Source organism: Hesperophylax consimilis, chromosome 8 (genome assembly GCF_061612785.1).
Source record: "Hesperophylax consimilis isolate HC1 chromosome 8, BYU_Hcon_1.0, whole genome shotgun sequence".
Lineage (NCBI taxonomy): Eukaryota > Metazoa > Arthropoda > Insecta > Trichoptera > Limnephilidae > Hesperophylax > Hesperophylax consimilis.
The window spans coordinates 36,704,821-36,721,879 of NC_142843.1; the positions used below are offsets into that span (position 1 = coordinate 36,704,821).

Below are 17,059 nucleotides of genomic sequence, written 5' to 3' on the forward strand. Positions count from 1 at the left end.
GAGTCATAAAAACGTCCCATTCTCATGTGACATTGTGTAATGTAAGTTCTGACAGCGTACAAATGTTGGGCGCCTATTTGAAATATTTCCCAACTGTGCACCGATGCCGAAGGGATCGCACACGCTAATTCCTCCGAGCATTTTCCATTGAAATACCGGTGGAACACCACGGACAGCATTCCCACCTGACGTCTGTGCTCTAATAATTGCAAGCCGTTTGTTAAAATTGGGGAAGTTATCCAACGGACCACCCGTCTAGAGTCAAGAGTATTTCGGGGCTCCAGACCAGAGGTGGCTACCAAATTCAACTATGGGGCCGACTTGCGATATATATACAGGGTCCGCAGTTGAACGATATCCCCAAAATGCATAAATATTTTTATGTGAATACACTTTTTATGTGAGAGTCCCAACTGCTTCCAATCCTCTGGAGCCAGTGAGACTATGGCTTCCTCTATTGGGGTATAGGGAGGTGGGAGAGTACCTGGCTATTCAGATCTGGTCACCACATTTATAATAAGTCAAGAAACTTTTATTGTAACGACTCTGAATTTGAAAAAAAAAACTTAAATTCTTATTAAGTAAATATTTCTTAGAGATTTCTTAAATATTTCTTAAATTCTTCATAAATATTTTTTACGATTTAATATTTCTAAGTAAATTTTTATTTAGTATATGTCTTAGATATGTAAAGATGTATGTTAGTTTCCTTACTCTGTCTTTGAGTATGTTTATGTGTGTGGACCATTTAAGGCATTGGTCTGCTGTAATGCTGTGGTTTTTATTTAGTATATGTCTTAGATATGTAAAGATGTATGTTAGTTTCCTTACTCTGTCTTTGAGTATGTTTATGTGTGTGGACCATTTAAGGCATTGGTCTGCTGTAATGCTGTGGTTTTTATTTAGTATATGTCTTAGATATGTAAAGATGTATGTTAGTTTCCTTACTCTGTCTTTGAGTATGTTTATGTGTGTGGACCATTTAAGGCATTGGTCTGCTGTAATGCTGTGGTTTTTATTTAGTATATGTCTTAGATATGTAAAGATGTATGTTAGTTTCCTTACTCTGTCTTTGAGTATGTTTATGTGTGTGGACCATTTAAGGCATTGGTCTGCTGTAATGCTGTGGTATTTTTTTTCGGGTTTTTTTCTATTACTAAACACTAGTTATTGCAGTTATGTTGTTGTGTATTTGTTATAGAGTGGATTATAATTTGCATTTCTTTGGGTGTTTCATCCCAAGCGTTTAGACAGCAATTTCCTTCAAGTCCTTTGGGCATGCTGTGTTGAGGAGAGGATGTAATATACCTACAAATTAGGCATCGTTGCTTAATCTGCGAAAGGTTATTTTAATTACTGGTTGTTATTGTCTAGCTTTGATTAAGTGCCATCTATATATTTCACAAAAATGGTACTACAAAAATAAACCGAGTAGGCATTTCTATGAAATCGCATGACATTACAGCAGTTAATATACAAAATAAATGTCAGTCCTACCCAATCGGCATGCATTTGGCAAGGTTGTTAGAGCAGTTGACTCCAGTCCCTGGGAAGAAAGGTACAATCATAATTTTTTTCCGCAGAAATGTAAAGTTGTGCCTATATTAAAAAAAAGGCGACAAACACAACCACAAAAAAACACAGTGTAAAAGCTTATTTTTTGGGCGTAAATAAATTGATATTATTACCATGTAACCCCCACCCCACCACACCCTCTCTGAAGCTCTGTCCTCGTCTAATATGATTTCTCTTGCTTTATTTTAATATTATATTTTATACATTATTAATGTCTGTACCTAGATTAGTTTTCTATAATGCTGTCCTATAAACCTAACAAAGTGGTTTAAAACGAAATAACTTTTCATTTGATTATAGTGTCAAGCCACAAAGTAAACGCTTTCTTTGATAATTATATACTACATATTTTATACAAATAATTTTGTAAATTAATAAAACTTTTGCCCAATAGTAAATATGAGAACGTTTCCCGTTTTGGTTCAATGTGTATTGTGTACGTGTACAGAATCCAAAAAGGAAAAATGAGAAAATAAAAATCATTTTGTGTTATTTATTAGTCCTTTACCTGAATAAGACTTGGTTCAGCAAAAAATGTTGGTTTGGTGAGGGCTTTGTATTCAAATTACAACACCTCGGTAACAAAATGAACGCTTTTCAATGGTTTCGCTTACGACTTTAGAAGCTTGAATGCAAAGTTCACACCATGTTGGATTGTTAAGTTCATCACCATATCTTGGGACGCGGGCTGTTTATGCTTTCCTATTGGCTGATAGAAAAGCGAACTACTTTACGGGATTTGAGGGATAACTTCGTGCTCTGTTTTAGACTGCAGGGAAGATGCATTTATATTATCTAGGCTTTCTAATCGAGGCGGCGGAATCCGAAGATGAGTTGTATTGTGAAATTACTCCAACGTTGGTTTATTTTCAGATTGGAATTACATTACAAATTTATAAAGATAATATTCTAAATAAAAATGTACCTTTTAAAATAATAGAATACTCAGACATACGTCAATACTCCCAACTCCGAAATATAAAAAAACAATTGGGCAATTCGGTGACCGGGTATGTCATCAAAATGACAGTTCAACACACCTACAAAAAGTAGGTGACTATTTAACCTAGTTTTTGTTTCATCACTTTTTCATCACTTTGGGGACCCAGCAGCAGCGTTTGGGGCGCATTGGATGCCCTCTCCAGCCGGACTCTCCCAGCCTATCGCCTAGCACCGCAGTGGGTGGGCTGGAACCAAACGCTCATCACTCCACAGCCTGAACCCAGATTCCTACCCACCCCACATACCTTTCCATTCCAGACCTTCCTTTCACCTCATACCCTTAAAAAAAAAAAAAAAAATTAAAATCATGAATATACATAAAAACAAACTTAACATCATTACAGCGGCAAGTAGCAGGCGTCCCCGGTGCGGGCCAAAACTGTTGGTAAATTTTGCCAACATTCGCGGTCTGCACACTAATTTAAATTCTGTTCATCACCATCTTTTGTCCCAACGTCCCAACCTTCTTTTCCTATCCGAAACTCAGATAGCCGAGCCGCCAGACTCCTCCTATCTGGACTGCCCGGGTTTTACCCTTGCAAGCAAGTTCCGACTCAAAGGAGGAGTCTGCCTCTATAGTCGAGCTGACGTCAACTGTGTACGACTATTGAGTCTGGAAAACTCCAGATTCGACGTAATGTGGGTGCGCGTCAATCTTGCCAGTATGGCAAGATTCTACGCATGTTTATACCGCTCACTGAACCATAGCGAATCAGACACTTCCGAGCTCTTCAAACATTTGAGAGATACTATTGATGATCTCTTGCCCCGCTACCCTTCGGCAGAGTTTATTGTTCTGGGGGACTTCAATGTTCATAACGAACCATGGTTGAAGTTCTCAGGCCCAACGGACTCGGCTGGCCGACAGGCGGAATCCTTTGCCATGTGCTACGGATTAGAGCAACTGGTTCAGGAGCCTACAAGAGTTCCTGATGTCCAGACTCTCCGTTCCAATCTGTTAGACCTATTCTTAACTACTGTGCCACACGGTTATAAGATTGACGTCACAGCGCATCTGGGATCATCTGACCACTGCCTAGTGACGACATCAATCCCCGTTAGCCTCAGACCAACCAATGAGAGGCTGAGGAGAAAAGTGTGGCACTAGCATCGAATCGATAATTCATAAACATGTGCTGTTTCAAGTAGAGCCTTTCTTAATATCGGAACAGCATGGGTTTAGAAAAGGTCGATCAACAGATACTAACCTACTGGTACTCACAGATTATGTTTCCAAATCTTTAGATAAGGGCTACCAAGTAGATTGCTCATATAATGATTTCTCGAAGGCATTTGATACCGTAAACCATGACATATTATTGAATAAATTGTCAACTATAGGTTTTTCTTTACGGTTTCTCATATTCTTTGCAAGCTATTTTACTGGAAGAAAGCAATTTGTATCTCATGGAATATTCATGTCAAAATTATTCCTTGTACTCTCAGGCGTTCCACAGGGCTCTAATTTAGGACCGCTCCTCTTTCTAATTTTTATTAACGATATTACAGAAAATATTCTGCATTCCAGGTCACTTCTTTTTGCTGATGACCTAAAACTATTCTTGGAAATTAAAACTTTAGAAGACTGCATTCGACTCCAATCGGACATTAATAGAATTGTTGACTGGAGTAAACGGAATCGGATCGAATTCAATGTTTCTAAATGTTTCATTCTTTCTTTCACAAGGGCACGTCATACTTGGTTTTACCGGTATACCATGAATGCCCGAAGTTTAAAACGTGTCTCCACTATGAAAGATCTTGGCATCATGTTTGATAGTAGGCTGACATTTCATACTCATATCGAAATGACGTGTAGTGCTTCACTGAAAATGCTGGGCTTCGTCCTACGCACTGCGATGAATTTTAGAGACACCCGGGTTCTCCAAGTGCTATACATTGCGTTGGTTAGGAGTAGGCTTGAGAGTGGGTCGGTGGTTTGGAGCCCACATCAGGTGAAGTATTCCCTTATGTTGGAGAGAGTGCAGAAGAAATTTCTGAGATTCCTCTACCTGAGGGAGTATGGCTACTACCCGTGGCTCTATCCTACTGACTTTCTCTTGGGCATGCTCGGTATGAACCATCTACGGGTCAGAAGAGATGTGCATATTGTATCACACTTCTTCAAACTGATTCGTGGATGGTTAGTAAATCCGACTATCATGGAGAGTATTAGTCTCTATGTTCCTGATGGTTATCTCCGTCACCGACAGCATAGACTGTTTTATCTCCCGGCCTGCAGGACCAACTTGCCAATGGTCATGCCGGTGGGGAGAGCAGTCTTGCTGTTGAACAGAATTAATTCGGATATCGACATATTTAGCATCGGTGAAGCTGCCTTTAAAAGGCAAGCTCTATTGATGCTGGTATAGTTTATACACCGTTTACTTATTATGTAATACCATTTTACAAATGTACTTAAAAACGAAATAAAATGTAATTTTGTAATGTTTTTAAAGGAATAAACTAATTGAATTGAAAAAATTGAATTGAATTGAATTGAAACTATAGGTCAGCAGATTGGTTCGGTATGCGGGCCCATTTCAACGCTTTTCCGTGGTCAGCTGTTTGTTTTCGGACTTCGGACCCTTCAAGATGTGCCCAGGAGATTGGTGAAGTCATCAAATCGGCGATGGATGGCTTCATACAATCAACTACTAAAGAAACTGGTCTGGGCTCAAAGCCGTGGTTCAGTCGACAATGCTACGAAGCAGTTCGACGAAAAAACGTGGCTTACCGAGCCTACAACACATCTCGAACGCCCAAAAGCAGATCAGCATACAACAAATCGGCAAAAGAATGCAAGAGAATCATTAATAGGTCAAAATTCAAACACGACCTGCAGATCAGCAAAAAGCTGGCTTCCTGCCCGCATGGCAGCAGAGCATTCTGGTCCCTTGCAGGCTCAATAGGTCGGAATTTTTGCAAACCCAGTTTGCCACCTCTTACCAGACCTGACGGCTCACTAGCAAACACCGCCACCGAAAAGGCTAACTTATTAGGGAAAATGTTTGCAGAAAACTCGACCCTCGATGACGGAGGTGCTGTTCCACCGTCGGTTCCTCACTGCAGCTTCTATATGAAAAAGCTGAGGATCCGGCATCGGGATGTACTCCACGTTATACGGGGGCTCGATGTTAACAAAGCTAGTGGACCTGATGGAATACCTGCCCTGGTATTGCAGAGGTGTGCTGCGGAAATAGTTCCAGTTTTGACAAAGCTCTTCAAAATGTCCCTGAAGTGTGGCACTGTGCCCTCTGGTTGGAAAAAAGCGGTCATTCACCCTATTCCCAAGAAAGGTGACCGCTCCAACCCGGCCAACTACCGCCCCATAGCGATCACATCAGTTCTGTCCAAAGTGATGGAACGTGTGATCAACGACAAACTGCTCACATACCTCGAGAAGAACAAAATTATCAACGACCGTCAATACGGATTCCGGCGGAACCGCTCGTGAGGTGATCTTCTCGCGTATGTGTCGCATGTTTGGGGGCGGTGCCTGGAACGTCACGGTGAGACCCAAACGGTCGCACTAGACATATCCAAGGCCTTTGACCGGGTCTGGCACCGAGGACTTGTCAACAAATTGCCTTCTTACGGACTTCCCGCATCCCTGTGTACGTGGATTGCTGACTTTTTAAGGGATAGGTCGATTCAGGCAGTTGCTGACAGTTTCACCTCATCCTCACACTCTATAAATGCTGGCGTCCCACAGGGATCGGTTCTGTCTCCGACTTTGTTTTTGTTGCACATCAATGACCTTTTGACATGTGCACCGATTCATTGTTACGCGGATGACAGTACAGTTCATGATAGCTTTTTGTTTGACAAGCCCCCAAAGGGCACACAAACTCCAACGGCTCGGAGGGCTTTGAAGCAGAGAATGGACGGTTATCTCGAGAGTATTTCCTCCTGGGGTAAAAATAATCTCGTCGAATTTAATGTTTCAAAGACCCAATCCTGTCTGATTACATCTAAAAGGGATCTAAATGATAATCTAGTCTCCTTCAACGGAAGCAATCTTCCGAACAGGCCTTCCATTGATATGCTTGGTGTAACTATAAGTGACCAGCTCAGGTATGGGGGCTCCATCGAAGCCAGAGTAAAGCTGGCCTCTCAGAAGCTGGGCGTACTGTACAGGGCCCGCAGATACTTTAATAGTACACAACTGCTGACCCTGTACAAATCGCAAGTGCGCCCTACTGTCGAATTTGGCAGCCATCTCTGGTCCGGAGCCCCTCAATACCTGAAAAAAACCCTTGACTCTGTACAAAAACGGGCGGTCCGTTTGATAGATTCCCCAATCTTAACAAACGGACTGCAATCTTTAGAGCACAGGCGTCAGGTAGGTATGCTGTCCTTGTTCTATCGGTATTACAATGGAAGATGCTCTGAGGAACTAGAGTCATTGATCCCTTCGGCACCGGTGCGTAGTCGAGATACACGCCAAACGCGCGCCCAACATTTGTACACGGTTTACATTTGTCACATGAGAATGGGTCGCTTCTACGATTCGTTCTTAAGTTCAACAGCTCGGCTGTGGAACGAACTGCCGGCCTCTGTGTTTCCTCTCTCCTACAACATGGGACTCTTCAAGACCCATGTTCACTCCTTCCTCTCCACAAAAAGACCCTCCACACAGCATCCCCAAAGATGACATAGGCCCTGAGGGAAATTATTTTCTTCAGGGCCTCCTGTGTGGAGTTAATATTAAAAAAAAAACTTTTAATGACTCTATATCACTTTTTAAAGGTGTGTTTAATTGTCATTTTAATTTTTAATCAAAATATCATGAAACTGATAAATAGCAAAGGGCCTAAAACTGATCACCAACTTGATCAATTAATTTAACCTCTTGGGGTTTTTTATTCAGGTAATTAATTATCCATGCTAAAACTTTTCCATTTATTCAAATGGATTTTAATTTTTTTATTAGTTTTTTATGTGATAATACTGTCGAACGCCTTTTTTAAGTCTAAAAATATTCCTAGACATTTTTTATTAGAATCTAGTGTGGTATATACGTAATTCGTTAATTTAGCAATAGAGGCTTGAATGCTTGCACTTTTTTTTAAGCCAAATTGATTAGAATTTTTTATGCTATTTTCTTCTAAAAATGTCCAGATCTGTTTTTTTTACAATTTTTTCATATACCTTTGGTATATTTGATAAGAGTGATATCGGGCGATAATTTTGTGGGTCTATACGACGTTTTATGAATAGGAGTGATGATTGTTTTTTTTATAATTGTTTGGGAATAAACCACTTTCTAGACTTAGATTAATTATATGTGTTATGGGACGCACTAGGTGATATTTCATTAAAAATATCAGTACAAGTACTTAAGAACTAAATACGAAAGAAATAAGAGATATTTAAGAAAGATTAAAGAATTATTTAAGACATGAATAAGAAATATTTAAGGAGAATTTAAGAAATAAATAAGATATTTAAGAAACAATTAAGAATTCTTAAATACTTCTTATTTAGTTCTTAATTATTTCTTTAATCCTTCTTAAATATTTCTACTAATAAGAAATAATTTTAAAAAAGCCAACCTAAAGAATCACTTAACCAGGGGGCCTTAAATGCAGGTGTCTCTCGTTCGAATACAAAATGGATTTAAAAAAATCAAACAAACTGTAAAAAGTGCTAAAAAGTAATAAACAATGACTAATAGTTTTACGAAATAGTCCATTTACGGATCCTTTTTCTAATAATGAAGCTCAGTTAATGCAGGATGGAATCGTGGATACAATCGGTCCTCCTGACCTCATCCTTAATTCTATTTTAGAGAATGTTGTTTCAGTTGCAAATGTATATGAAAAAAAAAATGTCATGTTTTAATTTATTTTATTATACATCCAAAGTATTTCTGTGAAAGTTTGTTATAAAATATATTTCTCATAATATGTCTCATCAATAATAATATAATACATAATAAAGCATCATAATAATCTCAAAAAATACTTAAAACAATAATTTTATATTTATAACTAGCTGTACCCCGCCACGATTGCTGTGACTCAGTCTGTCTGTGCAGATAGAGAAACAATAGAGCGTGTTACTTTTACGTTCAACAGATGGCGCTGTTTAAAAAAATATATATATATCCCGTCACAGGTGACATCTATATAATATAGGTATATAAAAACACATGCGTATTCGATTGCAACGTTGTCAAAATTTCAAAGCAATCGGCAAAGAACTTTCGAAAATTTAAGATTTGGAATGAACGAACATTTACATTTTTATTTATATAGATAGATGATATACTTAAAGACATTCAACTATTTGTTGCAGTAACATTAGAATTAAGATATTTTATCATAGCACCAATAATAATTATTCATTGAGAAAATACCAACATCAGATTTGAGGTTTTCTTTAACAGTTTAGGATTGTTGTAAACAGAAGTGGCGCCCTCTGTTATTGAAGTCATAGAATCTAACGAATCAACTGTTTTTTTTCTCTCTGAATATACATAGTATCCGGAAACTACTGATAGTATTATTATGCTAATATCTGTACAGTTTCAGATTGTTGTAAACAGAAGTGGCGCCCTCTGTTATTGAAGTCATAGAATCTAACAAATCAACTTTTGTTTTTCTCTCTGAATGTACATAGTGTCCGTCAACTACTGAAAGTATTGTAGCGGTTATGTCACCGCTCCTAGAGTCATCAAAATCATAACCAGACGGCATGTGTTAAACAGCCGAGACAGCAATTATTCTTTCGAGACTTCAATAATAATATCGGTACCACCATACGTAGACTGCTGACTTGCATATAGGGTGATGCAAACGCCCAGACAATAAACCGAGTCAGCGGTCCTGCGGGTTCGAAGTCCAGACGCTACTCCAACCCGTGGCAGACGAGAACAAAGAAATCAGCAGCTATATAAGCGGTGGAGGACCTAAGTAGTCAGTAGTCAGTCATTCATCAATCTGCAGCCAACAATTTACTAATCTCACAAGTGACAACTGGGGGGCCCCGCGCCCCTCCGCGAAGGACATATACCCGGCTTCGCCCGTACTATCATGGACTCTATCGGGACATCATCTTAGCGCCTTGTCCGGATCGCCGTCCCTGGCAAGCGCTACTCGGATTACAAGCGCCCTGGTCCCAGCGTCTCTGACCAGCGCTTCTTCCACGCATCATGACCACCACGAGGACACGCAGCATCCTCACTGGTCACACCGCGCCCGTTCAACCGCCTACAAGGTCCACCGCACCTTTGGCCGTCTCATCAGCACTGGAGTGCCTGAAGACCTACGTTCTTCGCCAGTACCTGACCTTCATCGAGTCCCGGTCACCAGCGCCCGGCGTCGACTCACTGACCCGCGCTTGACCACCACATCATCGCAGCTACCGGAGTATTCAACATCTGTCCTACATCACCTCCTCGTCACGGCAACTGACTCTCAATAAACACAACAACAACAACATCCTTATCTTGCATTGTCTCACTACCAATTCCCAAAGTATGATTATGCTAATGTCTGTACAGTTTCAGATTGTTGTAAACGGAAGTGGCGCCCTCTGTTATTGAAGTCATAGAATCTAACAAATCAACTTTTTTTTTCTCTCTGAATGTACATAGTGTCCGGCAACTACTGAAAGTATGATTATGCTAATGTCTGTACAGTTTCAGATTGTTGTAAACAGAAGTGGCGCCCTCTGTTATTGAAGTCATAGAATCTAACGAATCAACTGTTTTTTTTCTCTCTGAATATACATAGTATCCGGAAACTAGTTATTATTAATACTCTTAACAAGACCACATATTTATTTCTCCTGAACATGCCATGTCTTACTGAGGTGACCCCGTCTTCTTCTACCATTCAAATGCGCTATATTGACTGAGTGTAACAAAGTTTTTTTTATCTCAACCGTATTGAATTTTGTCGTCCGTAAATTTTTTTATACGTTTTGTTTCCGTTTCAAGATTGGTTTGGTAAAGATAAATTTTTCAAATGTGAAATATTCATGTTTATTTTGATTTTCTTATTTGAATTTTTCAATATTATGGTGCATACCTCTGTCTGAAGAAAGTTTGTAAAAAAATTGTTATTTAGATACCGACGTTTCTGTGGACAACTTAACTTTACTTATTTGAAATAAAAAAATGTTATGTAATGGTTTATAATTAAACTGGTTGGTATTTAAGTACGTACTTACAAATCTTATGATTATTTTTATTTATTTATAGAATACATGATAATACAATAATACATTTTCTTACATGTGATACATTAAATCACCACACTAGGCGACTGCCTGTCTCGTGGCGACCAATGGTATATAGTTAGTATGTGAGGTCTAGTGTTAACATATGAATTAAATATTTATACATGTTTAAAGTATGAAAGATTATATTAGAATGAATTATAATGGAAATAGAAAATATAAAAATGTTAAAGTAGAAAGCAGAAGACAAAAAGAAAATTTCAGAGGAATTTTTGGTTTTGATTTAAAAATCAGAGAAAAACTAAAAAATACTTTTTCGGATGCGAGGTCTACTGTTGAAAGAACTATGTACTAGTATATTATCTTAACTCTCCTTTCCCCGTCCATTTGCTCTATATTTTCTTTTACTAACATTAATGCTTAAAAATATTATAATTTCGATGGCGTGTGTTGTGCGACCTCTTTCCACCAGGTTGGTCTTGAAAAGGTATCGGGTCCTGAGAAAATGTGGGATTGTAGGTTCTGGTAAACCTGCAAAAGAAGAAAATAAAATTTTAAAACAAAATCTGAAAATTATGTGTTGTTGTCTTGTTGGCGAAAAGTAAAAAGTAAGTGCACGCTGATTTGTTTTTTGAATTCGTAAACTTTTCGGTTTTTAACATTGATTTTAAGTATTTGCAAATAGATCGATGAAAAAGCCTTTGTGTGAATTGAACAAAATCTAAATACAGCGTATATCAGGATGTACCTGACAAACTTTAAGCAGTGATTACTGAGTTTATTTGTAGTAAAAATGTAGATGGAATTTTGGTCATGTGATTTTTTCTCCTAACACCATAAACCCAGTAGGTATAGACAGTTAAGGCTGGGGTGGACGGTTGGGTTAGGTTAGGTTAGGTTAGGTTGGACGCTGGGGTGGACGGTTGGGCGGTTACTCGGCCGAGTGAACATCGACAAATTTTTTTGTTTAATAAAATTTGTAAAAACCTAAAAAAAATTCATCAGAGACCAAAATACCATCTACAATCAGGAATCACATTTCTAGTCCAATCCAAGGGAGTCTGCTATGTCCCAATACAGAGGACTAAACCTTGGTTTTGATAGGACTATCGTAGGACTATTTCGATAGGACTATCCTATCAAAACCTTGGTTTCAACAATTCCCCGATTTTTCCAGAAAAATAAATTTCCTCACTTATTGGACATTGTTCCGTTCCTTCTCACCTTTTTAAAATTCACTTACTTGACTCTCCAGATTGTACATTCCATGGTCTAGAAATGGGAGTGTTTTTAAAATTCACTTACTTGACTCTCCAGATTGTACATTCCGTGGTCTAGAAGTGGGAGTGTTTTTAAAATTCACTTACTTGACTCTCCAGATTGTACATTCCGTGGTCTAGAAGTGGGAGTGTTTTTAAAATTCACTTACTTGACTCTCCAGATTGTACATTCCGTGGTCTAGAAGTGGGAGTGTTTTTAAAATTCACTTACTTGACTCTCCAGATTGTACATTCCGTGGTCTAGAAGTGGGAGTGTTTTTAAAATTCACTTACTTGACTCTCCAGATTGTACATTCCGTGGTCTAGAAGTGGGAGTGTTTTTAAAATTCACTTACTTGACTCTCCAGATTGTACTTTCCGTGGTCTAGAAGTTGTCCTTCTCTAAACAAATATCCTCTCTTCTATCAAGACTTATCTATAATTGCCTCTCTCCGTTCAACATCTCATCTCTTCTATGTCTGAACTCGACTCCAATCCTCCATATGTATAATTTTGAAATTTGCCCATTTAAATAAATTCACCTTCCCTATCTCCATAATTTGAAATTACGGCCGATAACACAAGTTTGTAGGGTACATCCTCATGCACCCTGTATATCTATCAAAAACATTATCTTTAAAAAATGTTTCCACCTTCAAATATTTAAACATTTGAGCTATAGCTGCCCAAATTTAAGCAGGTGATTTTTATAAATTAAACGATTTAATTTTTTTTAATAAATTCTAAAAATATGGAATAAAGGTGAAATCTAGTTGGATTGAATGATGGTGGCTTTAAACTGCAGTAAGCAGTTCATATGTTTCCATATTGATATTTGGAGATTATGTAGTTACTAAAAATAATAAGCTCGTAATGCTTGTAACCCACAAATTGCGAAAAATAAAAGAATTATTATCTTACCATGCCGTTGCTCATCCCTAAAACAGAATTAAGGATGAAGTCAGGAGGAGCGATGGTATCCACTAGTGACACCGCATCCGGTGCCAAAATTCTACACTGATCCACGATTCCATCCCGCAATAACTGAGCTTCATTATTGGAAAAGTATCCACCCTAGAAACAAATCGTCCGTTAACAAACATTGATTTATTTACTCGTAAGACTTTGCTACGTCTTATTATGTGACTCGGGAGTTGTTTATGGTCTACTACTGTCAAGCGACTGCTGAGATTGACGACTCAAATGACAATAGCAGTAGTAAATTAAATACATTGTGCACTTTGGCAACCTTAACTTTACATTCAGTGGCGTGGTACTAAGAGTAGAAATTGCAGATACAATAGGATGTATGAATTTTAAAAAATTGCTACTTTCGTTAGTTACTCTTTTGGCCGCATGCAAAAATATGGTTGTAATGTTGTTCATATTATTATAGTTGCAGGAAAGTAAAACTGCTGTAACCGCCACTACCTTGCATATTACAGTAGAGCCTTGACTCTATAGTCTATACTTAAGACGGAAATTCACACACAGCGACACAGCGCAAGAGCTCTAACGTAACTACAGAAGAACGGCCTCAGTATAAGGAGAGAGCAGTCGTTTGGTAGTTCGGATGACATCGACGTTCGGGTTAGCCTGGATACGGCTTATCCGGGTCCGTGATTCTTGGAAAATTCTGTAAACAATGTTCAATTCACAAATTATTTTGTAATTGGACAAGTTTCTTGTCTCTAAGGTAACACAAAATTTATTGTTTGCTTCCACGGATAATGGAAACAAAGGAGATGGGCTATGAATCATTATTAGTATGAAACAGTGCCAACATCGTTCACTTGCATTATATACTGCAAATTGCATCTACGCACATTGGGCCTCACCTTTGTTTCCACATACACGCCAAACGTATAACTTTCAATGCAAAGTCGTTTGATAGTTCATGAAGTTTGCCATATCTCACTATGTTTCCCTTATCTATCGGGATGGCGATATACAATGTCAGGCAAGTGTATGAGAGACAGAGCACATGCTGAATGGGCTAGAACCAAAATGTTGCGACATTGTTTTCTACATCGGATGTAAAAATAGCAGAAAAAATATGTATACTTACAATGTATAAAGTTCCCAGGTGTTTTTCCAAAGACCAAGCTCCATACAGCACTGCCAACTTCAACATAATAGCTCTGCAAGCGCTATCACCGATTTTAACAACAAACTCATGGAAAACTCGAAGAATCGAATACTGAAAGCAAAAAGGGAAATGAAATCATACTGACAACAAATATAAAGATTGCACCAAATAATAACTGTGATACAGTAAAAATATATAGGGCAAGGTATTGGATTTTTTTTAGTATTTTACATATTTATATAGGCTTGTTTGTAATTATTTGATGGTACCTCTGCAAGGATTAGGGAGAGTGGTACGGCATAGAAGGATTGTGTGTCGTTCCTCACAGAAAACTTGTCCTTTCCTTGCTTCAGTTGCGCATTAACTTTCTCAGAAGTGTTTTTGAGAGTGTAACAATTAAGCCATCTGTAGGCGCTGAGAATATCTAAAAGAAAATAATATTTATAAAAACAATGTGATAAATATGATAAATTCTATGTGATTTTAAAAGTAGAAAAGATAAAAAACTTTTTCGAAATTCCAATGTTTTAAGGTAGTTTTAGGTAATAAGTTGAATTGTTTCTATGGAAAAATATTTTAGTATGGGGAAAAAAAGTACTTCTACCATCATGTTGAATCACCTCGCAAGGTGGTAAACTTTACCCGGACAACCTGTATATTGTTTTCAAAATGTAATTGCATAAATAAATGTTCACTCAGTTGAAACTACTCGCCCCGGTGTCAAGCGCTTGAGAAGAACTTATTAATTTAACAAGCGTGCAGTTATGAACACAGCGACGGCCGAGTACATAATCATAGATTTCAAGCCAGTTCTAGAGAGGTTGGACAGCTGTCAGGGTGTGCATCACGGAACGGATTCCCAAGAGGTTTTGTGTCATTAGAAACACGTGAGCGATTGTCATCATGTTATTTTAGAATTCACAATATGGTTTACTATAATTATAAATTTGTTCTTCATATGATAATTAAGAAGAACTGGCGCCCTATGTATTTAAAGCAAGATTACTATTTGAGATTTGAAACTTTAACCTTTTAATTTTTTTTATACCCACAGATTAGCATATTAGAATTTTAAATTCGCATCACTAGTCAGATTTAGTTTAACGATCTGAACATGCCCTGATATTCATAGTAAATGTAGAGTCTCTTGCCAATTAACTTGATTAATATTGTAATTTAATGGATGATAAAGAATTATGGAAAATAACCTCAATAAATTTGTTCTTAGCATTACACACAGCTCTTTAATTTCAGATTTCCTTACTTAATTTTGTACTACACTTGAGATGCATGTTTTACACACCTTTTCAGAAATATTACACCAAGAAATCTTGGTACACAGTTTGTGTCGGAATAACTCTAATTACTTACTTTCTTAAATCAGATTACTTACTTTCAACGTCCAATACATCTCCAATAGAAGTCAGCTTCACTCTAGAACTAAGTATAGCCTTCATGTTGTTTAGGAAATCTACTGTGTTTAAAGGGGTGATAACTTTGTCCCCTTTTTCAATGGTCCTCATCAAGCCGAGGAGCCAATTGCTGGTCTGCTGCAGCAGGAGACTGTTCTCTCCCTCGTAGGTGCAGTTGGCGTCATTTTCTCCACGCAAGTCACCAATTCCCGCAGCTGAAAAATAAACAAAGATACTCTAAATACTATAAAATAAAGTCGCTATCCGCGCCTGTCTGTTTGTGCGCTTAGTTCTTCTAAACTACGCAACAGATTTTGATAGGGTCTTCAGTATCATTTAGAGAATTTCTTCCGGAAGGTTTATGCATATAATACATGCATACATATTATATTTATGGAAAGTAGAGAGAAGTCTCCGAGCAATGCCGAGTACATATCAGCTAGTTAAATGATAGTTAAAGATTGGGTTAATTAATATTGATCATTGCCGAGAGAGCCATTTTGTAATGTTTTTTAATGATAAACTAATGTTTATAAGACAAGGTTTTTATGCATAGCACAAAGGATAACAAATTATTATAAGCATTAATTACTCGGGAGATATTTTCAATTTGTATGGATATTTCAGGCGAGTAATTAATGCTTATAATAATTTGTTATCCTTTGTGCTATGCATAAAAACCTGTCTTATAAACATTAGTTAATCATTAAAAAAATAAATATATAAAAGTCAAAATATTTCACCAACAAATGTAGATATAATATATCTCAACACCATCTAGTGGGAAATTCAGCACTAACAAAGCCTTTCCTACAAAAATAAATTTGGTTGTTTACAGGTGAAAAAAATATAATAAGCAGTAATTGTCGATTGAAGTACTTGTACATATTGAATTATTTGGCGGGTTGGGAATAAGCCGACGTAGATCAGTGGTCTAGAGCACCTGACCGGACATCAAAAGGTGCGGGTTCAATTCCCGCCGGCGGCATTTATTTTTACTCAGGAGATATTTTCAATTAGTATGGATATTTAAGGCGAGTAATTAATGCTTACTAGTCGCCATTTTATCGTCTCTTTTTATTACTTTAATCTACGTCCGTTAAAATTAATTGAAATATGCAATGAAATGCGGTGTTATTATTTTGATGTAGCGAAGTTAAGTTTTAACTAGACCGTTTGTCATTTCGTCTATCTGTAAATTTGTTTGTACGTTCCATTTCCGTTTCAAGTTGGTGGCCGTATTGGATTTTTAGGCCTTTAACCGGTCAGCAACGTAAGCAGATATACACGATAAAATAACGATAGCAGTCAAGTACAATAAGCGTGTTTACACGTCAACGCGTGTGTTTCCACAAAAATCGTCATAACTCCGTTATTCTTCTAGTGACATCCCTAAAACAAAAAGTAGAATATTCGTATTGAATGAAGCTTCACATCTCTATTCAAAGTTATCCATAGAAACCCGTAAAAAGACCTACTCAGTGGAAGCAAATTTTACCCGCCAAATCGTAAAACGACGCCAAGAAAGCCGT

General features: G+C 37.7%; 1 protein-coding gene across 2 annotated transcripts in view; it reads right to left on the reverse strand.

Moving 5' to 3' along the window:
* Positions 1-9,729: 9,729 nt before the first annotated feature.
* Positions 9,730-17,059, reverse strand: part of LOC149421973 (peroxisomal acyl-coenzyme A oxidase 3-like) — a 31,584-nt gene continuing 24,254 nt past the window's right edge. For both annotated transcript variants that reach the window (XM_089634197.1, XM_089634196.1), the window contains exons 9-13: positions 15,509-15,742; positions 14,385-14,539; positions 14,095-14,226; positions 12,948-13,100; positions 9,730-11,298 (exon numbers count right to left, since the gene is read on the reverse strand). In XM_089634197.1, coding sequence (XP_089490323.1) covers positions 11,197-11,298; positions 12,948-13,100; positions 14,095-14,226; positions 14,385-14,539; positions 15,509-15,742 — 776 coding nt within the window. In that variant the 3' untranslated portion in view covers positions 9,730-11,196. The remainder of the gene's footprint in view (positions 11,299-12,947; positions 13,101-14,094; positions 14,227-14,384; positions 14,540-15,508; positions 15,743-17,059) is intronic.